The sequence below is a fragment of the Ambystoma mexicanum genome, chromosome 7p, assembly GCF_040938575.1.
Source record: "Ambystoma mexicanum isolate Mex_15411 chromosome 7p, UKY_AmexF1_1, whole genome shotgun sequence".
Classification (NCBI taxonomy): domain Eukaryota; kingdom Metazoa; phylum Chordata; class Amphibia; order Caudata; family Ambystomatidae; genus Ambystoma; species Ambystoma mexicanum.
This window is the reverse complement of record NC_090939.1, coordinates 954,675,484-954,700,559: the sequence shown is the minus strand read 5'-3', so window position 1 is coordinate 954,700,559 and position 25,076 is coordinate 954,675,484. Positions and strand designations below refer to the sequence as shown.

The 25,076-nt window shown below is 48.0% G+C and overlaps 1 protein-coding gene across 2 annotated transcripts in view; it reads right to left on the bottom strand.

Moving 5' to 3' along the window:
- POLA1 (DNA polymerase alpha 1, catalytic subunit) overlaps positions 1-25,076 on the bottom strand; it is a 2,474,741-nt gene that overhangs the window by 942,670 nt on the left and 1,506,995 nt on the right. For both annotated transcript variants that reach the window (XM_069637299.1, XM_069637300.1), the window contains one exon: positions 23,534-23,715. In XM_069637299.1, coding sequence (XP_069493400.1) covers positions 23,534-23,715 — 182 coding nt within the window. The remainder of the gene's footprint in view (positions 1-23,533; positions 23,716-25,076) is intronic.

The window sequence follows — 25,076 nt, the reverse complement described above, 5'->3', positions numbered from 1 at the left end:
AGGGAGACCAGGCGGGACACAGTACCTGAAATGGTGAGAAAGCTCCAGCAGGGCAGTTGTTCCGGGCAACGGGTGCAAGTCGGTGCTTCGTCCAGGGGAAGAGAAGATCTCGAAGTGGAGGAAAGCTGGAGGTCGTTGCACTGCCAGGGAAGAAACCAGCCACAGAGTTTCTCTGTTAAAAGGTACTACCCTTTTATTCGCAGTAGTGGTGAAGCGTGGCTATCCGGCCGCCGGGGTTCTTGGCACGGGCGATTCGACCACGAGACGGTCCAGGAAGGCGAAAAAAGGCGAACTGGTTAACCCCACCAACTCAAAGGAAGAAGACTCTCCTGGAAGAAGATCTTCTCTGTCGTTGGGAAGTGGCGAGTTCGGTTCAGCAGGGCTCCACCGGTGGTGTCGTTGTTGCAGGTCGGCTCAGCTTCTCCCTCTTCGGATTCTTTAGGTCCTGTGGCGACTTCAGAAGTTCCAGTCCCCAAAGCCCTGCTTTTATGCAGAAAACCCCCATTCATCAGTCCAAGCTGTCACTCAAACATGCTAAGTGGTGAGCCGGGCGGCTCACCACTGGGCCAAGAGTGCGACTTGAGTTGCCGAGGCAACTCAGTCCAGGGTGCCTAATCCCCCCCCTCCCACACATCCTGTAGACCCAGACAGAGTGGCACCACTTTTGGAGGCTTCTGTGCCGAAGCCTGCCAAAAGTGGAACAAAGGGCTCAACTTGGGTTAGCGTTACAGAGGCGAACACAAATGCCATTTTAAAACCGAGTCCTGGCAAAAAGACTCAACCGGGGAATAAATATTAAATAAATAACCCGGCGGTATCTTTAACATTGCACCAAAAAAGTGGTGCGTTTAAAATGAATGGGAAAATCCCATCGGAAATATTCCGGTGGAATATTTCACGTGGTAACCACTGCCACCAGCCAGAAACTCGACAAGGGGGGACTGGACAGTGCCCCCTTGAAAAACAGACCCATGGGCAATCGAATTACCCCTACCAGTACTTCCACAATATGATGGTTTGTACTGGTTCTGTTCACAATTTAAGACTAGTAAAGTCAATGGTGACTTTACATGCCCTGGGAGACAGTAGTCAGTCCCAGGGTATGGAGTCTATGTTTGGGGGGCCACTATGACCCCATGTGTTACTGCACTGAGGGCGCTGTGTCACATACTTACCAAAAACACATGAAGCCCTATGGAGTAAAAGACCCGATAGCCCATAAAACACATTACAAAGTCAAAGAACATTCTCAAATCATGCCTAAGAGTGGGCGAAAAAGAGTCTCACTCTTAGCAGGAGAAAAAATGAAACCCCAAAAATCCAGCAAAGCTGCTGGGGGACTCACTAGGTTTGGGAAATTACCCTTAACAAAGAATTCTCCCTAACACATAGTGCTGTAGTCCTAATCTTCTGTAGTGCTCCCTAAGGGAACTGCACAGGATTCTGCTTAACAGAAGGCATCTACAAAAGAGGAATAAGATATGAAATGGTTTCCTTTTATAGACATGGGGATGGCATGCGAATGGCTCGGCAAAATGCACGTTCAGCGACATCATCTTGCTTTGGGAATGTTCCATACATGTATTGCTCTGTTACGAAGCATGTTTATGCCGTTTATCTGTTTTAATTGTTTTTAAAGTTTTCTTTGCTGGTAGTTGGAAGGAAGATTTGAGGCTGCCAGTTATCTGGGGGGAGGAGTTAGGAGAAGAAATTGACCATGTCTGTTGGCGGCGCTGTTGTGAAACTACCCGATTGGTAAGTCTAGATTGGGGTCTTAGAGCATCACAAACGAAATTGCTCTTTAGGTCCCAGTTCAGTTGTTTAAGAGTCATCACATGGACAATGAACTATGTTGGAAGTGTAAGAGTGCTAGAGGTTCCCTTGGTCATCTGATATGGTTTTGTCCTAGGACAAAGCAATTTTGGGAGTGCATATGTGAGAGGTTGGGCCTGGTTTTGAGTTGTACGGTTCCCCTCTCTGCCTCCTTATTGATTCTTGGGGATATATTTCAAAGGTTGAGGATATCTCCTTTGGACAGGCAACTTGGATACTCCGCGCCAGCATGATCGCCAAAAAGATGATATTGAGACTATGGAAATCAAGTAGCTCCCTTAACATTAATGAATGGGTAGATGAACTTTTGACTGTTTCATCATATGGGAAGGCAATTTACAAGAATGTGGATGATGTTTTTTTTGGGGCATTTGGAACGGGTTCCTGGAGGTCTACGGTTGAATTTCAATCTCTGTAACTGGAATATGCTTTTGCTGTGTTCATTAATGCTTGTACCCTTTTTTTGATTCTGCATTGCTGGATTCATTTGCTTGCTGATTGTTTCCTGGTTTTTCTGTCCTTTCTGGGTTTCTGACTTCCTTTCTTTACTTTCTTTCTTTTTAACCTGGTCAGTCTACCTTTCTCAATTGCTGATTTGATTTTGTATTTATTATTCATTATTTCTATTTGCATAAGAAACTTGTTCATTTATGTTGTTTGTATTCTGTAATGTTGGAATAAAACTTTTAATGCAGAAAAGAAGATCATGCATAATACTCGCCTCTTTGTCTCAATGCAATTTCAACGCAATATTGGAGAGGGAGATTATGCCCTAAAGTTCCCACAGTCTTAGGTATTTCTCACCTAAAATAGGGCAACAAAACAAATACATTGAACACGGCATTCAAATGTACACATAAGGGAATGTATGCAGATCTGGTTACGCTCAGCTATCTTTCCACACCGAAGGTTTCTGCATTCAATGCTCGGGCACGTTTATTATTTAAAACAAAACATAAACTGAGTGTTCATCGAGAGCCATCACTTCCCTTCCCGCTGTTATTTTTTTGTGCACTTAACAAAATCACACACATCCTTGGCACGGCGGATAAATGTGTTTGCGATGCTAAACCCTCCTCCATAGCCCCTCCCTATCATCAAAGAGCAGTTCCAGGTGGAAGAGATTTCAGAGCCTGACATCCGCTCTTCCCCAGTCAGCCCATCTGCAAGTCGTCAAGCATCCATGCAATTAACTATCTTATTTACAGCTGTAATGAAGCAAGAGTCAAGGATTTAGAAAAGTATTGCTGGTCTGTGCCTGCCTTTTCCTCGTTTGCTTCCAAAGGATGCTTTGTTTTGATTCAAAAGAATTTGAAACATCTGCTGTTGGTCCAAATTAACTTAAAATAATTACTTTTAATTTAGATAAAAGGATGCATTCGCTTTAGCTTTCAAGGTTTTACGCTGCTCTGCAGCCGGTTGCTTTCCCGGCGGCTAGGCATGTGTTTCGCCGCACTACGGAGTTAGCTAGGCTCGTTTGCGATTCAAGGACAACATTGCATTTCCTGGCAGAAGCTCTAGACTGGAATTCATCCCTTGGGCTTCCAAGCCCAATGCCAGACAGCGCGCAAAAATATAACGCCAGAGAACGCTCACCACAGCGTAGGTGCGTGGGAGGCCAAGTCGATGAGAAGGAGCTTTGCAACCACTAGGTTCCAATTAATATGATTTAGGGTAACTCCTCCAGACACTTCATTACAAGAATCAGAACGTAACGAAACGCCAGGTTACACCACATTAATGCTAACAAACCGACATCAGCGGTTCCCAATGAAGGATATATCTTACCAACGAGATAAGTAAGGGCCGGGACTTTACAAAGTTTCATTCCTGGACAGAAATTCTCAAAGTCGTCATCTTAAAAAAAAAAAAAAAAAAAAAATATATATATATATATATATATTATATATATATATTCATACAAACCTTTCATGGACGGTGGAATTTTTCATTATACCAACCAATACGGAGTTTTTCTTACCTACTGCACACCCCGGGTATTCACACCAATACCGGCCCTATCAAACAAACATATTATCTCTTCCCATATCGATCTTCAAAGCTCAGATCCTCTGTGTGATCAAATATTTCATATCATTAAAACGGTAGACTTTTTCATGGCTTGAAATGTACCCAAAGTCTGCCGTCCACGTTCTCAGTGCAATTTGACAGCAGGTAAGGGCAGCCAGGCACATTCTGCCAGTCCATTGTCTGTCATGTGGGCTGCAGAAATTGATACATTACTCATTGTTTTTTTTCCAACTGTACTAAAAACAATCACTTTTTTTGCATTGATTTATTTGCATTTATAATTCTTATAGTGGGGCAAGCCCCATTGGGGAAGTGACTCCGGCCTGGTCAAAACTGATGCTCCTGCCTGACCCTTTTCTCCGTTCCGTGACTGCCAAAATCAGGGGCTGACAAGGAGCCCTAACTGCTGCCCACCTGTCCCGGAAAAAAAGTAAATGCATTTAAAAGACATGTTTTCCTGACCTGACAATTTCAGGTACAGGAGGAGCCCTGCTGCCAGACTTGCAGTCTCACCCTTCCAAGCAGATTCTATGGCATGACAGGAGGCTTCGTATTATGCATTACAATCTTTACTTCTGAAACCAAAGCAGCAAAGAAAAAAACTTTTACAAACAAAAAAGGTTCAATAACAGAACTAAATAGAGTTCAATGTCCATGCAAGGGTGACTCCCCAATCCATCATGGAGAACAGGTCATGACCTGCAGGAGACCAATGAGCAGGGACCCCGCTCTATATATGTCCTTTACTCTAAGCCCAACTCCTCCATCTGCAGCTGTCTTGCACCAGACGCCCATTGTAGCGATCCAAACTTTCTTTGCTGCTGACACCACAGCCAAGTCACTCTTTGTAGTTGTGCTTGTGTGCTAGCCAGTAATTGTCACATGGATTATATTAATATAATATCTTTATGTTTTGTAGAGTCAGTATATAATTACTGTTTTTCATTTTAAACAAACATTGTGTTTTATGATTTTTTGCTGCCGCTTTGTTTTAGCTGGGTCTTTTTTCTTTGGCTTTACCCATCGCACGCGGGCCTGTCAGAAGCTTTGGCTTCAGGCCCGGCGCGTGTGGGTCTCCGGAGCTCAAGTGTCTCTTCAGGTCTACACAGGTCGGAAAGAAGCTTTCTCTTTGGGCCCGACGCCTGTAGACCGCATTACCTTGGGGAGGAGTGGTGCTGGTCGGTCCGCCACGCTCTGGCTGCGGGTGTGGCTGTGTGTTTCTTCATTTCAGGGGCAGGCGCCCCTCCCGCGCCAAGGTGCGTGTGCGGCAGTGTTTGCTTGCTTTTCAAGTGCCGGTGGGCCCACGCGCGGGTTATTTTGAAGCATTCGCTTCACACCCGGAGTGCGTGGGGGATAGTATATATATTGCATATGTTATTATTTTCTTTTTATATAGTATTTAGGTTAGTATTATTTTGATGTGCCTTCCACCCCTGCCCCACGTGCAAGCCTTTCAGAAGCTATTGCTCAGGTTTCGCACTAGGGGCGGTGGGTAGTTTATAAGAAGCTAGGTGTTTCTGTGGCACAATTGGTAATGCAGTACCTGGTACGTCTACGTCAAACGCTGGGAGTTCGAACCCATCCTGGCATGATAACAATATGCGTAATGTTAGATCCTGGAAGCAAGACCACACAGGACAAAAGGCGTGGCAATTTACCCGCGCTCAGAAACCCAAACAGTTGGGTGTTAGGAGGGATAATGAATGTGTTTATAACTTTATAGCACATTTTTTTCTGGAAATATTGGCACAGCTGTTTGCCTTGCTACAGGCATACTATGACCTGTTCGGTTTCAGGCTTTGCCTGATTTATAGTGCGAGGTTCCCCTAGGGAATCCTGCTAGGGTGAGCAGCTTGGATGTGTGCTTGTGCAGTATGGATTTGGGCCGTGTTTGAGGAGCATTAACCCTTAGCTGCTCGGTTGGTGGTTATGTTAAGTGCAAATAATAAATGTTTCCTTCCAATAAAAGTGAGAGGTAGGATACAGACATTGGAACCGTAGTCAGTCTTCATTGGACACTGTTTGGTCAATCCTTATTCCCTCACTAGTCTGAGCGTTAGAGGCTTATAAGAGACCATCCGAATAGGTTTTCTTTCTTTCCAGATATTTCCCTTTAAGGTACATTAGTATATCTAATTAGGTTACTGGACAACTCAGTCCGCCCCCTCCATCCTCTCCACTGTCCATGGTAGGGGGTCTGAGAAGCGAGTGGGAGTAATACAGCAGTCCCGGTCTGTCCCGTCTTGGTCCTGGTAGCTGTTTCCCGCAGTTCCTATTTCTTCCATTGATAACCAGTGGTCTGGGTTTTAGGAATAAGGTAAACCTAGGTCTCCCATTTTCTCCACAAAGAAGAGGTGGGTGGGGTAACAGCCTATATATCATATATTTTTCTTCCCTTATAATATGGCCCTCTTCCAGGAATCAGCCTCTTCATGGCATCTTTTTGGTCCCAAATAAAGGGGACAGGCCCCAAAAAGGGGGCTAGATAGATCCTGGGGAGGTTGTCAAGGCTAGTTATAGAATGTGTTGGGTCAGGTTACCCAGGCTTTGGTACAGGCTTTGCTATTTATGTGAGGACCCTTAGGGGCTGGACTATAAGGTCGATTTGCTTGCTCGGCATCACCAAACGCTTTCATGTCTACAGGACAACATAAATCCTTTCCCAGGTGACTCCATCCCAATTTGTTATTGGACAGGTTGTAAAAAGCGCATCAAGCGGTGTGCACAGTTACACCTCTGCTCGAGGGGCTTCAACACAGTTTTTGGCTCGTTTGGAGAGATCGTGCCGACAGGGGTCCTGCTAGACCTAAGGTGTCTCCTGTAATGCCTCAGGTGTTGACCAGGTTTTATTCTTGGAAGATATTCACCTCAAACCCCCCCCCCCCCCCGGGGGTGGCTGCAAGTTAACAAGGGTCCAATTTCAGTACTTCCACTGTCAGTTTTTTCCCTTGCCTCTTTCCCCAGTGTTCACTAAGGCAGGCAGAATTGGTTAATGTAAGGGGTCCGCCCAAAAGTTAACTTGCAGGTTCTAACATCCATTTTTGACATCTTTAAAATGGAAGGGTTTATTATGTTCATTGGCTCCCTTCTCCTGGCGGATGGTATGTTCATGTTAGACCTCAAGTATGAGTGCTGGGTAACTGGTTTTTCCTCCTCATCAGGAGTTTTTCCTCTTCAGTTCCACTGATAGGCTCGCACTTTTATATGTCCCTTCCTTTCGGTTTGGCCTTTCCCATCAGCCCCTGGGGTTTTACCAAGTTGATGAAGCTGGTGATAACTCACTTCAGTTCCAAGTGGTTTTGGATGATTTCTTTCTTTGATACGGTTAAGAGATGTACCTTCTACAATAAGAGTGTGTTTGTTAAAAGTGCAAGAGATTAAGGTTCCACATCTTTATCCTTCAGGATGGCAGACTCTCCTTAGTAAGAAAGTAATCCATCCCCTGCAAAGGGAGATTTTCCCCTCAGTTTGCTAACCTGGATGGGCAGAGGGTCAGGTTCCTTCCGTGTCATTGCTTCAAACATCTTTGCAAGAATCTGTCTTTCTCGCAATTAGGTTTCTGTTCCCTGAACTCACATTGGAGCTCCTTCAGTGACTCAGTCTCAAGGCCTGGAATTGCATGGCTCTTTTCCGTTCCTTCCCAGATGTCTTTCGGGGGTCAGATACCAGCAGATTGGACTGACGGTGCTAAGGTAGCAGGTTGCACAGGCAGAGATCGTCCGCTTTAGTGAAGACATTGCAGGTCAGCCTTTTGGAGTTGTTAGCGAACTCCTTTGCAGTCAAGAGCCTTTCTCTAAGTTCAATGCCAGATATCTCCAAGACAGGGGCAACATAATGTTAGACAGGACCCTCTCTTTGCCAAGATCTTGTACTTTTGGAGTTACGATTTAGTGGTCTCTTTCCCTTGTGAGATTGTGGGTCCCAGGGCACTGCCTTCAGGCTGTATTCCTTCGGGATTGGTCAGTTCCTTTTGGTGTGTTTTTCCTCCTTTGCCATGATAGCAGGAATCTCAGATTCGGCTGCTCAAGCAGACTACAAAGCTACTGTTGGCCTTCTCAAGGGTGGTTCCCAGTCCTATAGGATTTTATGGTGGATATTTCTAGTATCGTCCCTCTCCACCTGGGGCCTATCTCTGCCCGACAGTTTTTTCTCTTATGGACGGTTCCTTCAGAGGTTCCTCTCCCCTTCATTAGAATATATATTTTCTTCTCTTCCAAGGGCTTACAAGGATTTTTTTTTTTGCAGGACTCTGTCATCAAAGAAAGCCTTTAATAGGTCAGGTTGGCTTGCAACCACTGGGTTAGTAGGTGTGTGGCTCAATTTTTCGCTTCCGTTTCTCCCTTATAGTAGAGATAGGTAGTTTCTAGTGGAGTGGATTACAAAGGGTAACATTACATGTCGATGTTTGCATTTAACTGCCATTATCTCACAGACCCATGGTGTAATTAAGTGTGAAATAGTGGTTTGGCAGTGCTTGGTGCGTAGGACCTTCCAATCCATTGCCGTTGGGGTTTTCCACCTGAGATAGGTGTTTTTTATTCTAATTGGGGACGTTTACATCGTATTGGATTAGTCCAATGAGGGTTGTCTGTGCTACAACTGTTTTTTCCAAAGTTATCCATTTGTTTTTTTTCTTTCCTGTTAAGATGTATTTCCGAAATCGGACCATTAGATTAACAGTTTAATGTTTTCTCCCGGGACGCGGGGGAGGTCATTTTCTTTGTTGCCAGAAGGGGTAAGCGTATGGTTTCCTCCATATATTATACAGGTATTTCCAGAACATTTTAATGTACAAGTTATTAATGTTTGAAAATGCTTAAGTAGGAATAGCTCTTAGCCCCCTAATACCACTCAGCTGCTTTCCTTGTGGGAATATTATTGAAGGGTCCCCTGCCCCCCCGCATCCCCTGGTCTACATAGAATAAATAAATTAGGTAAGAAGAGGGAGTTAATTTCTCTGTGGGTTCTTCAGTTAAGGTACTAGGGTGTTTAGGACATTCTCCTGGAGGTGGCTGAGTGGGGAAAAAATTCTCAAAGCAGCTGATTGGTCAAAAGAATAATCATTGAAAGCATTTAATTTTATGTCAAGTGCATGGTTCATGTTGGGGTTATTGTGGTGCAAGGGCTTTAAACTTGCATAATATGAAGCCTCCGGTCATGCCATAGAATGGAAAATCCCCCCTCACTATCGTGACAGGGGGTTTAGATTATATTAAAGACAGGAGGCAAGTATTATCCCACCCACCCGCCCTTTTTTCTGTTTCTTATTCCACTCACCCACCCTGTTGTTTCATGTTGTTTCAGCTTTCGGGTGAGAGATCATATTCAGAAGAGCTTCATCACAGCTTCAGGTTGCTGAGCAGCTGAGATCCCTCCAGTTTCGCTGGATCCTTTTCTCTGCGCTACGTGGTTGGATTGCTACAACGGGCGTCTGGTGCAAGACAGCTGCAGAAAGAGGTGTTGGGTTTAGAGTAAAGGACATATATAGAGGAGGATCCCTGCTCATTGATCTCCTGCAGGGCATGACCTGTCCTCCATGATGGATTGGGGAGTCCCCCTTGCATGGACATTGAACTCTATTTGGTTCTGTTATTGAAGCTTTGTTTGTAAAATTTTTTCTTTGCTGCTGTGGTTTCAGAAGTAAAGATTGTAATGCATAATACTCGCCTCCTGTCTTTAATAGAATCTAAACCCCCCTGTCACGATAGTGAGGGGGATTTTCCACTGGCAGTGACTTTTAAGGATTTGCCTCATAAGCCAAGTACTTCTGTTTTCCACCCCTCCGATCCAGCCCTCCCACCCCCCCGAACTGCTGCGATAGAGAGGGTAGCAAGGACACGACCTAAACCAGAAAACTCTGAAAGAGAGCTCTGCCAAAACTTTTGTACTGACCAGACATAGAACCCAAGCAATAATGCTTAGCAATCATGTGCAAGGAAGCCAACATAGCCACTTGGCAAATATCCAGAACAGGTACTTCGCATTGCAGAGCCGAGGTGGTGGTCAACCCTCTGGTGGAGTATGCCCCGAAAACCTCAGGGACCTCGTTGCTGGCCAAGTTATAGCATTCCGAGAGGCAGAGAACGATCCATCGACACATGGTAACAGCCCTGCCACTAGGGCACTCGCATAACCAACGAAAAGTAAAAGTTCTCCCTTGTAAGAGAAACCTAGAACTTCAGGTCCCATACCAGATCCAGGCAATAAACGTTCCTCTGCATTGGAAGGATGAGGTGGAGGAAAGACTATGGAAGTTGGATCTTTTGGGAGAAATGGAATTCACCAACAACCTTTGGAAGGAAGAAGTGTAACTCTTATTGTCAAATTCTCCTTTGAGAAAACCAGGTAGGAAGGATTAACAGAGAGCCTGAAGCTCACTCACTAGTCTAACGGAAGTGATGGCAATCGGGAAAATCCCCTTACGGGTGAGCAAAGAACAAGAATGAAGGGGCTCAGAGTGCCCATTAAAAACATTAACACTACATTTAAATGCCATACCCTTTGCATCATCCACAAGGCTGTCTGGGGCCTAGGACCTCTCTACATTCAGCTTTCTCTTCCGAAATACCTCCCAGCCAGAATCCTACAGTCTTCTGGCTCCACTCTCTGCAGGTCAAACGTTTCTCCAAGCAGAGAGTGGGAGGTAGATCCTTCTCAGCTGGCGTCTCCTCCTAAGAAAATTCTCTCTCCACCTTCAGACCTGAGCCAGGTCTTCCTAAGTTCCGGAAACTTCTCAAGATCTTTCTTTTCTCCTCTCCATTCCCTCTCCGTATCCCCTGCTAAACTCTCCACCTGTCGCTGCGCCTGGGGCCTGCTCCCTTCAGAGTCATACAGGGACCAGACCACCGCACACCAGTCCCTACCAGCATCCTTTGCAGCACTTGGCCTCTGGCTCCCTTTCCCAGACTATCCTAACCCAGTCCTCCTGTCCACTGCACTCTTCCTCGCCTCCCCTGCTCTATCCCCTGGCATGTACCGCCTTGGCCAGACTGGCACTTGCACGCACCTATCAGTGGGGGTACCCCACTCTTACTTCTCCCTCTATCCCCCACCCTCTTACGCATGACCTTGATTGTCACAAGGTCCATATAACAGTTTTTTTGCTCTTTGTTCTATTCTTAGGATTCCCATTCCCCCCAAATCCCATCCTGTCTTGTGGCGCCTGGAAACATCTCTGTATAGGTGCCATACAAATGTCCAATAAAATAAAAATAATGATTAAACAACAAACTGGCATGGGGGAAATATATTAGAAAGACATCTCAGGAATTGAATGACTGTGGGGATCGTAAAAAAAGAAGCCCTGATCCGGGGTCCTCTTGAAGGCTGAAATGTCTGCAGGATACTCCTTCACTGTAAGACAGAAGAAATTCCACGACAGAGGAAGTGGCGCTAAGAAAAGGGTCCATACCCTTCTCCCGGCAGGAAAACCTCTGCAAGTTACAGGCATAAACGGGTTTGGTGGTGGGTCTTCTAGCAGACAGCAGCATTCCTAGCATGTCCTATGACAAATCCCACCCCCTATACCTGCATTCAGCAGCCAAGCATGAAGTTTCAGGCTGCTGAGGTTCGGGTGCAGAACCCTCCGAGTGGGATAGGAAGTCTGTCCTCCGTAGGAGACACCAGGGAGTGTGGATGGCCATATCCAGGAACTCCAGGTACCACGTACTCCGGGCCCAGAGCGCTCAAGATCACTGTGGACCGAACAGATACAGTCTCCTGAGAAACAGAGGAATGACCGATTAGTGGAAACACACAGAGTAGGTCACAGTCCCATTCGACCGCCAAGGTATCCCCCAGAGGTCCTGGACAAGGCAATTCCCTGGAGCAGAACCACCTGCACTTCCTGGTGACACTGGAAGTGAAGAGGTCCACCTGGGGAGTACCCAGTGGGAGAAAATCTCCACCAGAACTTCCTGGCAGAGCTCCCACTTGTGCAAGGCTGATGACGGTCTGCTCAGTTCATCTGTTAGAATGCTCTGCTTGCTGTCCATATATGCTGCAGTCAGACACACTGTTCTCCAGAGCCCAGAACAACAATCACGTTGCTTCTCTGCAGTGTGGTAAGGAAACCAGGCCAACCCTCTTGTTCAGGTAATACATGGTTACTCAACGGCTCTTCAGGAACACATCGTATTGCCCTTCACAGAGGGGTGGACAGTGACCCAGGCAAGCCTAATCGCCCTCAGCCGGCACTCTGATGGGGACCACAGTCTGCTCACTGTAAGGTCTTGGAGGTGAGCTACCCAGCCTTTCAGGCACACATCCGTGACTTGAGTCACTTGTGGCGAAGGTTGACACAAAAGCAACCCCTTTAGGGGGTTGTCCTTCAAGTACTACTATTGTAGGTCTCCAGACACACTCTGAGACCAATAGAAGGTCTGAAGTTGGTCCCCGAAACAGACCACTGTGAGCTCAGAAGCCACTTTAGTGACGTCATGTGTAGACGGGTCTCTGGAACGACCAAGGTGCAGGATGCCATGAGAACTTGAAAGCGCAGCAAAGCTGAGGCTGGAACGATCATTGCAAGCTGGAAAACCTGGACAATCCTAAAGAGGTTTGCCACTCTGTCCTCGGGTGGGAAAACCTGAATCAGCAAGACTGTACAGATAAATCAGAGGGACTGGAACAGCGAAACCTGAAATTCCTTGAAATTCGGGGAGAAGCGCAAGCCCTGCAAAAGGCTGCAAGTCCAGTACAGATGTGCCGATGCAGAATCTGGTGGTCGGGCTCAGATGAGCCAGTAATCCAGGTAAGGAAGGACATGAATGTGTTCCCTCCTGAGTCAAGTCGCCACTACTGCTAGTAGCTTGGTGATAAACTGTGGGTGCAGAAGAAAGGTCAAAGGGGAGGCCTTTGAACTAAAAAGGACAGTCCCCCCCCCCCCAATTTGAACCTCAGGAACTTCCTGTGCTTCTTGTGTATAGCCACATGAACGCAGGCATCCTGGAGATCCGGGGAGGCCAATCATTCATACATGTCCAGAGCCTTGCAGAGCTGGACCAGTGTGATAATCTTGAACTTGCCCATGCGCGAGTACAAGTTTGAATCCGCAGATCAACCATGAGTCTCAGACCTCCATCCTTCTTCAGCACCAGAAACTAAGTAGAGTTCCAATCCCTGCCTCGTTTCGAGCAGGGTATTATTCTCTATGGCCCCTTTTGCCAGAAGCCGACAGATCTCCAGTAGGAGATGTTCCAGATGCAAGGGTTGGCAGCATGGGGGGAGGCGGGGGGACGGCGAGGTAGGGTCAGGTGGGGAAGAGGTAAAAAGAAGACAGTATCCCTGCTGGATGACCTGTAAGGCCCAGGTGTTTGAGGTGATATTTCTCCATTACTCACCAAACGGGGATATTCTGCCTCCCAACAGAGGACAAATGGAGGAAGTCCACTTCAGAGACGCTTAGGGCCTCGGAATCCAGAGGGCACTGCAGAGGTGGCAGCACCTCCTCTAGGTGCACCTCATCCCCTACCCCTGTAGGGATCACGTCCCTGCCTACCTGATGGTACCTGGCCTCTACATCCCTGGGCATCAGTGGCGACGTGACGAAAATCTCTGCCCGCCGGGCTAGTGGGTTGCTGTACTGCTAACCCCAGTGACTCAAAAATTGCCTTAGAGGCTTGAAACATCTGGAACGATTCGTCTGTGTTGGTGCCAAACAAGCTCATGCCATCAAAGAGCATACCTAGAAGCTTCTCCTGAATGCCTGTCGCGAATCCCAAAGTCCTCAGCCAAGAAAACAACTGCAAGACTGTGCTGGTGGCTATCGTCCTTGCAACACAATCTGCTGTGTCCATGGCAGACTGCAAAATCTGGTGGTAGGCTTCTTTGCCATTCTTAATAAGGGCCTCAAAGCCTTCCCACACCTCCCCCTCAGAGATGTGCACTTAGTCAAAGCACAAGAGATGTTGATGTACCCAAGACCAAGGCTCAAAGAGCTGAAAAACTTCCTACCCCATACATCCGATCTCTCGCTCTGCGTGTCTGAAGGCAAAGACAGGAAAGAGCTGGTCTTAAGGTTTGATGTAGCTGCCTGTACCACCAAACTCTCCAGGGATGCATAGGCAGAAAGAAACAAGGGGTGAGAGGGGTGTCGGCTTGTGCTTCATCGACCGGTTGCAGTCCACCATTACAATGGATGCCAGGTTGGTCCATATTTCCATCACTGGCCCCTCTACTGCCTGGTTGAAAGGCAATAAAGTTGGCTTTTTAGGACCCTTGTCCAAGATGTCAGTCAGATCATAATGCACCTTAGGACTTGAAGGAGCCAACAGCCCCAAGGTGTATACCACTTTCGCCATCAGGTGCTGGAAAGCAGCCAGAGGTTTCACAGACATGGCAGCAGGGATCATGTCAACCTCTGGCGAAGTGTCTATGCCACTTGCAACCTGCAATTTGGCTGCAGGTACACCATGTTCCCCATAAAACCCCTCTGGGAAGTTTCTCACTTCCCTGGGTTGGAAGCGCTCCAGTCCGAAAGGGACAGGATCCCCTTCCCCATTACCAATGTCCTCCAACTGGGATATCTCTGCCATTCTGGGGAGAGGGAGGAAGTCTTTCGTTAGCGTTGGACAGATCTGCTGGACCAAGACCAAAAGACAGGGGACCGACGTCCAGAGATGGAACGGTGTGATGCTTTGCAAAGCCTCACTGCAGACTCTGTGCCGGCTCTACCAAGCGTCGTGGGATCTGTTGGCTTGGACAAAGTAGTCTGTGTTATGACCACTGGCGGCGGTGCTGAAGATGGCAGGGCCTTGGCAAAGATGTCCAGGTTCTTCATTGGAAACTCTTCCCATTCCTTTGGAGAAGAGAATTGGGTGGGAAAAGTACCCATGGGGCCTCCTGCTCCCAGATGCCCCTGGATTGGTGGCTCATTTTTGGAGAGGAAGTAGAGTGATGCCTCAAAGAAACGCCAGGTGATTGACCTCTTGCAGTGCCTTTTCTCCTATTAGGGGACCGTCCCTTGGTGCTGCGGTCCACACTGAGCGACTTCAAACAGGTTTGCTTCATGCTCTTGAAGCACCTTTGGTTTAATCGACTGGCACGATGCATTGTTCTGCGCGCTGTGGCCTTCACCAAGGAAGTAAAGGCATATGCGGTGCGGGTCCTACACAGACATTGGATGCCCGCAATACACAGGGTTTAAACTCTGAAGACAAATACGAGACGTAGCAATAAAAATAATCAACAAATAGAAGTTTAGAGCAGTGTTCCTAGAGCGAGCAGAGTGCATGTAAAAAAGGAACGGAGGTCACAGAGTGCGGCACCTCTATATATACTTGGCCCAATGTCATGTCCGGTACGGGGCGCATAAAGGCATCAAGCGGATCCAATGCCAATGTAGATATAGCCGAGGAATCCGTGGGAGGGTAGTCCATGATAAGCACCTCTTTTCAAATGTCCTCACGTCTCTGTTGGATGACCATTCCCATTTTTGGACAAGAGCGTGAAGGATCAAGAGGCCAGGGTCCAACTCGGCTTATCCTTGAACAAAATCAGGAAGGAGGAGATCTTAGTTGGAAGCTTTAATGTTCTACAGATGGGGTTAGCAGTAGTGGTGCTGATCTTAAATTTATTCGGGTTCTCATTTGTCTCCACTACAAAAAGCTTTTCCCCATAAAAGGAGCAGCCCAAGACCAATGTCGTGAATGAGCTATGTGGACCAGAACCAGGCTTGGCTACTCAGTCGCTCCAAAGTTCATGCCCTGGAAGGGATCTAGGGCATCCCCTAGTAGTGTCACTGAAACTTGGATGTCCTTATTTATCATGGCAACAAGCTCATTTTGCCTGATCCAAACCCATATGCAGTACGATGTAGAGACATGCTGGTCCTCTTGGAGTAACGGGTTATTAAAACCCACTTGGGTGGTATTAGTGTTCGACTGCTGTAAGTGGAGACAAGTGGTTTGGGAACTCATTTTACAAATGATATTAATGTGACCATTGACCTTATTCAAGTAAGCAACTATGACTGCAGCCTGGATTTCCCCTTATATAGGTCTGCAGGCACGACAGAAGACTGTGCAGAAGGTTGGACCATGCAATTTAAATTTGCAGTCAGTGTAACTTTTTTTTCTAGGTTTGGTTACCAGTCAGAGGTTTGTTTATTCGGATTTCGACCAAAATTCTCAGCACATTCCTCTAGATAGGAATGCTTACCTTCTACGACAGTTTCAACTTTTGGAAAGTTGCTGGGGTATCATGCAACCCAAACGGTAACACTTTAAACTGATATAGATCTATCAGGGTGGCAAAAGCAGTCTTTTCTTTATCAGGTCGGTTTAGGGGGGTTTGCTAATACCCTTTGGTTAAGTCTAGGGTGGACAAATAGACGGCACAACCTAATTTGTTGCTATGATCGTCAATACGAGGCATTGGGTAGGCGTTGAAGTCAGATGTTATTCTCCTTTCGGAAGTATATACAGAACCTCACATTTCTGTCTGGCTTTTCCACTAACACAATGGGGGAGGACATGGGACTGGTAGATGGCTCAATTATGTTGGCCTGGAGCATTTAGTCCCCATTCCTCCATACTGCATCGGCGTCCCATCCTAGGGATGTGAGACAAACATTTTCAACAGAAAAAACCATCTTCCCCATTAAATTTAGAGGCGTGCAGGGGTGCAAGCCTGGGAGCATGCGCTGCCCTGACTCTGCTCACCGGCGCCACACCTCAGTCCCCATTGACGAGTTGACAATATTTAACATTGCCTAACGACACCAGTATTAGTGGGGGGGGGAGGGAGGATGGTGCGATGTATGGAGGAAATGGGACTAACGTGTAATTGCTGGTACGTCCCGTCCCCTTTCCTCCATACTGTATGGGCGATTACAACTGAATGTAGCCCCAGGGTGGAGAGGGGACCCTCCTTAAGCAAACAGGTCCTTAGAACCGCCTGTCCGAAGGTCGCATCTGACCTAGAGTCGGCGTCCAAACAGTAATGCTTACAGAAAGCCGAAGGGGTGGCAGAGGTGGCCACCCTGCTTATGACCTGCCACGGGACCTGCCGCTGGTATTCTTTGGCCGTGGTCTTGGCTCTGACCGCGTGAGCGTGCATGTTAACTGGCAGTGGTTTGTGCTGCCCCTCGTAGGCCTCTTTGATGGCCGCAACCATCCACTGTGCAATAGAAGCTTTGGATGCCGATACCCGGGCCCGGCTCCCCCGAAGATGACAAAAGGTGTGTCAGACTTGCAGAAGCCCTTGGTCCTGTCCATATAAAAATTCAGAGCGTGTCTGACATCTAGACAGTGCAACACTCTCTGAGCATCGTCCTTGGGATCAGCAAAAAACGTAGGTAAGACAATTTCCTCGTTTAGATGGAAAGTGGATGGTACCTTAGATGGAAGCGCCGGGTGAGTCCGCAGGACCACCTTATCCCTGTGGAAAGCGGTAGAGGGTTCTGAGGCCACCAGACCGTGGATCTCGCTGACTGGGAGCAGAGGTGAGGCTCACCAACAAAGCTGTGTTAATGGTGTCTTAATGGTGTCTTAATTGTGCGTTTCTAAAGTATTTAACCTGGAGGACCAGGGATATATATCGGGCACCCGTTTGTTTACAAATTTAATGGTGACTAGCCTGCTGTCTGCGGACGGCATTGGTTCGAAGGGTTTGTGCGCCAAGGCGCCAAACACCACATTGAGGTCCCAGCCGAGCTATAGCCTCTTGATGGGTGGGTAGAGCCTGGAAAAGCCTGCCAGATGTTTCTTGACTATCAGGTTGGAGGACGAGAAGACTTCCTCCTCCGAATTTCTGTAGGCCCCCATGGCTGGCGGATAGGTGCAGCATGTGTCCACCTGTACGCCTGAGTGCGCGACATGTGCCGAGAAAGAGTATGTCACCCAGTGTGCACGTAAGGGGTGATGGGGGAATCGATCTCCTTAGAGTCTGCCCAATGACAGAACCTAGTCCATTTACTCTTGTATTGACTGCTGGTAGACTTGTTCCTGGCCCCCTGAATGATCTCTAGGTTAGCCTGAGAGAGGCTCAGGTGCCTTAGGGTGACCTGCTCATGAACCACGCTGCAAGGGCTAATTTCTGTGGTGCGGGGTGGAGGACCCTGCCCCCCTGCTGGGACAAGAGATGGGCTGGACCCATCAGAAGGTGAATGGGTGGTCTGTCAGTGAGGCTGAGCAGCTTGGAGAACCACAGTCTCGCTGGCCACCATGGAGCTATCAGAATGATACTGGGGTGACAAGCTTCCTTTATCCTGTGGATTATCCTGTGGGCCAGGGGAATGGGAGGAAAGGCATAGGCCGTCATGCCCTCCCACCGAATCTGTAATGCGTTGCCCAGCGAGCCGGGACCCTGTCCCCGTCAAGATGCAAACTGATGGTACTTCCTGTTCTCCCAGGAGGCAAATAGAGCCACTTGAGGGTGCACCCATTTGTTGAAGACCTCCTGCAGTCCTGGTCGTTCAATTGCCATTCGTAATTGTCCACTCCGTCTGCTGAGCCTGTCTGCTTCCAATTTGGCCTCCCACGGGAGGTAGATGTTCTCCAGGGCCCATTCACACATGCTGACCGCTAGGTTCCACAGTGCAGGGGAACTGGTACCCCCCTTCTTGTTGACATAGTACATGCTGGTGGAGTGTTCGGTCTAGATAAGGATGGACTTACCTCCAATGAGAGGAAGGAAAGCTCTGAGGGCTAACCAGATGGCTCTGAGCTCCAGGCAGTTGATATGCGATTCCCACTTTTGTCGGGTGCAAACTCTGTGGATGGAGTGGCTGTTCAGAGTGGCCCCCCAGCTTTCCAGGGAGGAGTCCGTAGGGATGGTGACCTGCTGCACCGGCTGCCGAAAGGGATTGCCCGTCCGCAGGTTGCAGTCCTTGGACCACCATGAGAGGTCTGGGTGGAGAGAAGGAGGTATGCTGATAAGCTCCGCTTTGGAGCTCCTCTCCTAATTCCATGAGGCTGTGAAGTGCAGCTGTAACCTCATCCCGAGTCGTGTGTGTGACACGGCCAGGAGGACAGTTGCCCCGATACCCAGAAAGTGGGGGTACTACGAAGCAGAGGTCGCTGCTCTGGTAAGGAAGTGCGTAGTAGCTCTCTTGAGAGCCATAATCTTGTCCTCCGAAGGAAAGACCCTCTCGGAGCTCATATCCCAGATGAGGCCCAGGAAGGTGAGGCTCTGTGTGGGCTGCAGTGTAGACTTCTTGAGGTAGATGGTCAACCCCAGGTCGTGCAGCATGTTCATATGCGCAGAGGAAGTATGGGTAACTCCCTCCTGAGATCTCGACCTGACGAGCAAGTCGTCCAGGTACGGATAGACATGGTGGCCCTGGGCCCAGAGGAGGGCTGCCACCACATTCATGTGTCTGGTAAATGCCCTGGGGGCTGCGTTGAGGCCAAAGGGTAGCACCTTGTACTGGTAATAGCAGCCCATGATCTTGAAGCGCAGGAAGGAGCGATGTGGTTGCCAAATCGGGACATGTAGATAGGCGTCCTTCAGATCCAGGAAGCACATCCAGTGTCCCTTGTCTAATGTCTCCGCAATGAGTGCTGGCGTAACCATATTTAATTTCTGAAGAGGGAGGGAGAGGTTGAGGGTGGATAGGTCCAACTCCTCTCAGGTCAGCCTGGTTCTTTTTTTGTATGGCGAAAATCCTGGAATAGAAGCCCAATCCTCTCTGGGAGGCTGGGACTTCTTCCACGGTCTGGCTCTCAACGAGCGACCAAATCTTTCAACAGAGTTGCCGTCCCAATCTGTGGGAGTGAAGGAGAAGAATGGACTGGTAGGCGGTACCCCGAGGACACTACAGAGAGGGTCCAGGGGTCCGCCAAATTCTGGACCCAAAATTGCATATGAAAGGCAAGCCGCCCCCCCCCACTAGACACGTGGACCCGAAGGGATGCATCATGCTTTCTATCCTTCTGAGGTTGCTGCTGAGGAGGGGGGCAGGAAGAAGCCCTTGCCCCTCCCCCTTGTTGTTTGCGCCAGTGCCGACTATGGGAGCGGTCAGGTTGTCTCAACCTCCATTCCTGGAAGCCCCGGAACTCGACGAAAGACTGCCCCCTGTCAGAGCTTTGATGCGACTGGGTGTACGCCTTGGGCGTGGCCTTCATTAGGGTAGAAAAAGACTTCAGTTTGCGAGCTGTTCTTTTTATCTAATTCCTTGTCAGTGGTAGAGTGAAAGAGTTCGCTACCCTCGAACGGAAAGTCCAATGTGCGTTCCTGGACATCAGGGTTAAATTTAGTAGCCCAACGACAGGCCGTTCTCATCTCTGTGGCAATGCAGATGGCCCAGCCAGAGGTATCGATGTGGGCCACAGTGGACTCCATGATGTGCTGCACTACCAACTTGGCTTCTCCTAGACCCGCTTTGAAGCGTGCCTGGCTCTGCACAGGAAGCTCTGGAAGGAAGTTCGCCATTTCCCAGCAAAGCCTCTGGTTAGCAGCTGCTAGCATGGTATCTGCGTTGGATTGACGCAGGTGCAGCGAGGCGCTTGAGTACAGTTTCTTCCCGTACGCCTCTAAGATCTTCTCCTCCTTGCCTAGCAGTGCCGAGGACGACTGAGCAAAGTGATGTCACAGCGATCCCCAATGAGTGTGGTTGGGGGTATGCCGACAGCAAGAGTGGATCCCCCTCCATCTGTCTATACTTGGCATCGAGGTGATTGACAGGTTGGGCAGACTGTAGCTTGATACCCATTTTGGTAGGGGTTCATAGGGTGAGGACTTCGGCTAAAACCCCCCTCCTCAGGCTGTTTGATTCCAGGTTGAGGAAGGCCCAGAGATTCAGCCAAACCTGCAAGCCGGTCGTGGAAGGCCTTTGCTGACTACGGCGTGTCAGTGTCCGCCTCCTCGTCTGTGTCCACCAGAGTGTTCGGCTGGTCCACAGCGGGTGGAGGTGAGCTGGGCGCTGTGGGCTGCAGCGTGGAGACCGAAGCCGGAGGCTGGTGTGGAACCGCCTGTACTGTGGGAGGCTGGGAAGCCGGAATCGAAGTAGCTGGCAGGGGCAGCTGGGGCTGCACTTGGGCCTGTGGTGCCGGAGCCATGGGAGGAATGACTATGGGCACTGGTGGAGTGACCGGAGGGAGAAAGTCCCTGACTGCACCCCGCTGATGGCCCCCCATCTGAGGGGTTCGAATCAGCACCAGGAACCTCTTCGGAGGCAGAAGAGGTGGCATGTGATATTGACGGAGTGGCTGGGGGCTGCTGGGGCCAGAGCACACCCTGTCTAGGTTGCAGGGGAAAGCGTTTTGTGCTGCGGATGGATAAACTGTAGGCCACGTACCTGGTTGACACCAGTCACACCTCGAAACCCTTTCACCCGCCTGCTCTGTTCCTAAGAGTGGCATCGGACGAGCTGCCATATTGTCTGGCACAGCAGCCATTTTGTCGAGCTGCATGCCACGTGCCAAAGTTGTGGTGCATGATCCCTAGGCCCGGCCTTCTCCAAGACTCTTGGTGGTGGAGCATGAGGCCTACCCTGCACTTCAGGTCTAGGCCTGGAAGGTGTATTTTTCCTCAGCAGTGTCGCTGGTAGTGCTGCATGCAGGGGGCCCCCTCTGACATTGAGCCGGTACTAGGGCGTTGCCCCTCAGGTGTACACCCGGTAAAAGAACCTTGCATTCCCTCAGCACTGATACCTGAAGGATCTGATGGACCCCCCCCCTCGGCTGTGAGGCCGGTAGCTGGACTAGCCTCGGTGCGTGTGCTGGTACAAGAACCCAAGAGGTTCCTCCCGCTCGGGCGTTTCCTCGGTAAGGAGTCGCCCTTACGGGGTGCGATGGAAAATAGCAGCCCTCCCTTGGGCCTTGATCTCTGTCTGACGAAGTTATTTAAGTCCTCTGGAGTAGACCTTTCGAAGAGCTCCCTCCCCCTAGCTAGCCTGTTCTTCAGTGCGTGTGGAGTCAGTGCTTCGCACGCGGTACAACCTTGCCAACCGTGGCCGGCCATGGCAGCAGAGGCAAAGAGCGTGGGGGTCAGACGTAAGAGCGAGCCCATAGCAGGCTGGATACCTGCTGAAGCCCGCTGAAGTTGACATGCGCTGGGGAGGAGCGTGACGCAGGAGGACCAAGTACCAGAATGACAAAAAGAAGACAAAAAGATAGAAGAATCCAGGGAAGAGAGCGTATTATTACATGGCAGAGCCAAACCCAGGAAGCGCTGGTGAAATCAGCCAGTTCCCGTCAACGCGGTAAAGGGGATTGAGGTGTGGCACCGGAGGGCGGAGTCAGGGCAGCGCGCCTCTAAATTTAAAAGGGAAGAAGGTTTTATCTGGTGAAAAAGGTTCTGTCTCCCGTGCCTAGGAAGGAACGCCCATGCAGTCTGGAGGAAAGGGCACAGGATTTAAGAATATATTGTCATGGAAGAAATGCAAGCATTTAGCCATCAGTAAGTCCCAAATCACAAACATACTAAATCTCCCTCATCATATTAGCAAAGCAACAGGGTCCATTTCATAATTTGTGTCAATTGACCGGGACTGTAACTCACTTGGGATTCAGTCAATGACACAGAGACCAAAGGGCAGGAGTAGCTGGGTTTAGTCACTGCAAAGGAGAAAAGGGACCACATGAGAACACCTAAACCTCATTACCATGGCCAGATAACGATGGCCAGTAGGGTTTGCAATGAGAGTATCACCAGAGATAGTAGCCAGATGGGTGTATATGCACAAAAGATCCCCAGAAGCAGAGAAGGGCAAAGGCATACTTCTCGGGAAATCTTATAATCTTACGTTGGTCAAAAAGTAGTTTCTCAGGACTAGTCTGAGTAGGCCAAGTTTCTCTCATTTCAGAATAGTGGAGACATTCGCCTGCTCCCTCATCAGTCCCTAATCAGGCAAACAGAGCCATTCAGCACAGAGTTGACTAGTTCAGGATCTTTTATAATGGAGCTGAGGCTCAGTTCCTCCTCTTAAGGAAGAGCCCGTCACTGGACAGTGGCCATGTGCTTCACCTGAACATGCAGCAGAAAATGGAGGACTAAAAATGGTAGGGGGGCTTGTGGCTTTTTAGACTTACATCTCCAGTCCTTTCTTCCGGGCCCTTACCCAGTCTTAAGAGGGAAGATGTGGGTGTGCTGTTACACAAATGCCAATAAAATGTATGTTAAAGAAAAAAAAACATTAGGTCTCAACTTTCGTTCTCATAACATTCTTGAAGACCAGAGGAGCTGGGTTGTGAAGACCTCCACACAACACTAAAGCATGTCCTTGAAGCCTACACAAAGTTACAAAGGAGGCAGCCAGGCAAAGTATGCTGAGAACATATCGGGAAGATGTGTGTCATAGAAATGTGCTGGGAAGAGCCCCTGTATCATTTAAATAGCAGAATAGGACCTTCAAGGAATTCAGTGGATGGAAAGAAAATAATGTGTCAGTGTAGATGCCACCCCCCCACAAACCTCCAAAAAGAATTTAAAAAGTGAGCCATGCAGTATTAACTGCATTCTCCATGAAGTGTCCGATAGGGCTCATTCAAGAGAAGGGATATCAATATGGAAGGTAACGTATCAAATAATGGGCCTGGGTCTGTACCAAAGTAGAGTTACCCATGCACACAGGTATATATTGTTTTTTTTATGCTTCTCAAGAAATGCCCCGTTCTCGACACTGACATACCAGGAGTTAGGCAGAGAGTCATCAACATAAATAACAGTGTGAAATAGACAATTACTTTACTAATGTAGTGATAGAATAAAAACCCCAAAAACCTACTGAGCCGTCAAAGGCATTGTCATAGATTCCTTCTGTCCCACATGCAGGACAAGTAAACTTGAATCTTTCGCAGTCTTTATACTTTTCTTCATCAGTGATCTGAGATGGGCCTCCAAGCATGGCATCATTCTCCTCATCTTTTTGGTAATGACTCTGCACTCGGAATTGAGAAGGGTCCAGACCTGAGAAGACAAAGACCCATAAACAGATTAATAAGCTGTAAAGAACAAATAGTTTACCTTTAAAAGTTTATTTTGGATGGATACATTATACTATCCTTTGGTAACAACTCTGTATGAAATTATAGTTCTAATCTCAGGGTTACAATCAGATCCACTAAACTAACGTTCATACATATTAGGATTGCATTAAACTTCGGCCTACACTTGTTTCACATTCCGTGTGTCAATTATCTGCACAAAGTGTACATTTCTCCAGGGCCTTAATGCTCTATAATCAATGGCAGTTGCATAAAATAATCAACATAAAGAGAAAAGGAAGAACACACAATAAAGGTCACATATTAGAGTTTTAGTATTGGACATATAAAAAACATGCCTAGTATATAAAACAGATAAATGGAAGAAAGATTTGAATTACGATAAATTCAAACAGAGTTGTTACCAAGGGATACCCTTAGAATCAATGTTTTATCCACCACAAAATACATTGGCTGTAGTACACATTTCTCCTTTTTTTCTTGATAAGAATATTCTGACGATTATCAGACATCTGGTTGTTTACTGCTTAATTTAAGAAAACATATTACTTCTAGTCCCTGACAGGAAAAAGGCCCACATTGTCACCAGCCAGGTGCAGCTAAAGATCCCCTCTCTTTGCAAAGCAGAAGTAACAGTTGACTTTGACTGGAGTCTTCAGGACTTCTGAACATCTTTCTCTGCCAACCCGTTCTGGTGCACAAGGCAATCTCATCTTGAAAAAGCTTTCTTAAAGGTGGCTATCAGTTTCTGAGGGCAAGCAAAGCCCATGACCATCCTGATGAGAGTCCTTACTTCTGGCCTCCTAGAAAGTCAATGGGCTCTTGTGGTCTAGTCTATGAAATAACTGCTTCATTTTGGACAGACGAGGAGGGGGAGGGACAGGAAGATCGACTTTGTCCTGCAAATGAAATAAACATTTTCCGCAGATGTGGGACTGGCACTCAAAGTAACCTTTTGCATTGGAAAAAAACAAGGGTTTAAAACATAGCCTGCAGGTTAAAGACACTTCAAGCAGATGTTGACACCAAGAAGGACACTTTGAACTTCAGCTGCTTCAAAGGGCATGAATGCATCAGCGAAAGAGTAGAATCCATCATGTGTGGCAGAATGGCTAGTTAATGTACAAGTTCTCTCAAATGTTGAGAAGATAAAGTTTAAAAAGCAGCATAGAAAGGATGTCTATGTGGAACAGTGGGGACCGTTTAAGAATTTTATGACTGAAGATTAGACAGAGTGTATGAGAATTTGTTGTCGTCGTCTGGTAGGGTGGTTGTTTGTATTGTGTATGCGTGTCTGGTCACGTCCCATGTGTGTTTTTTTTC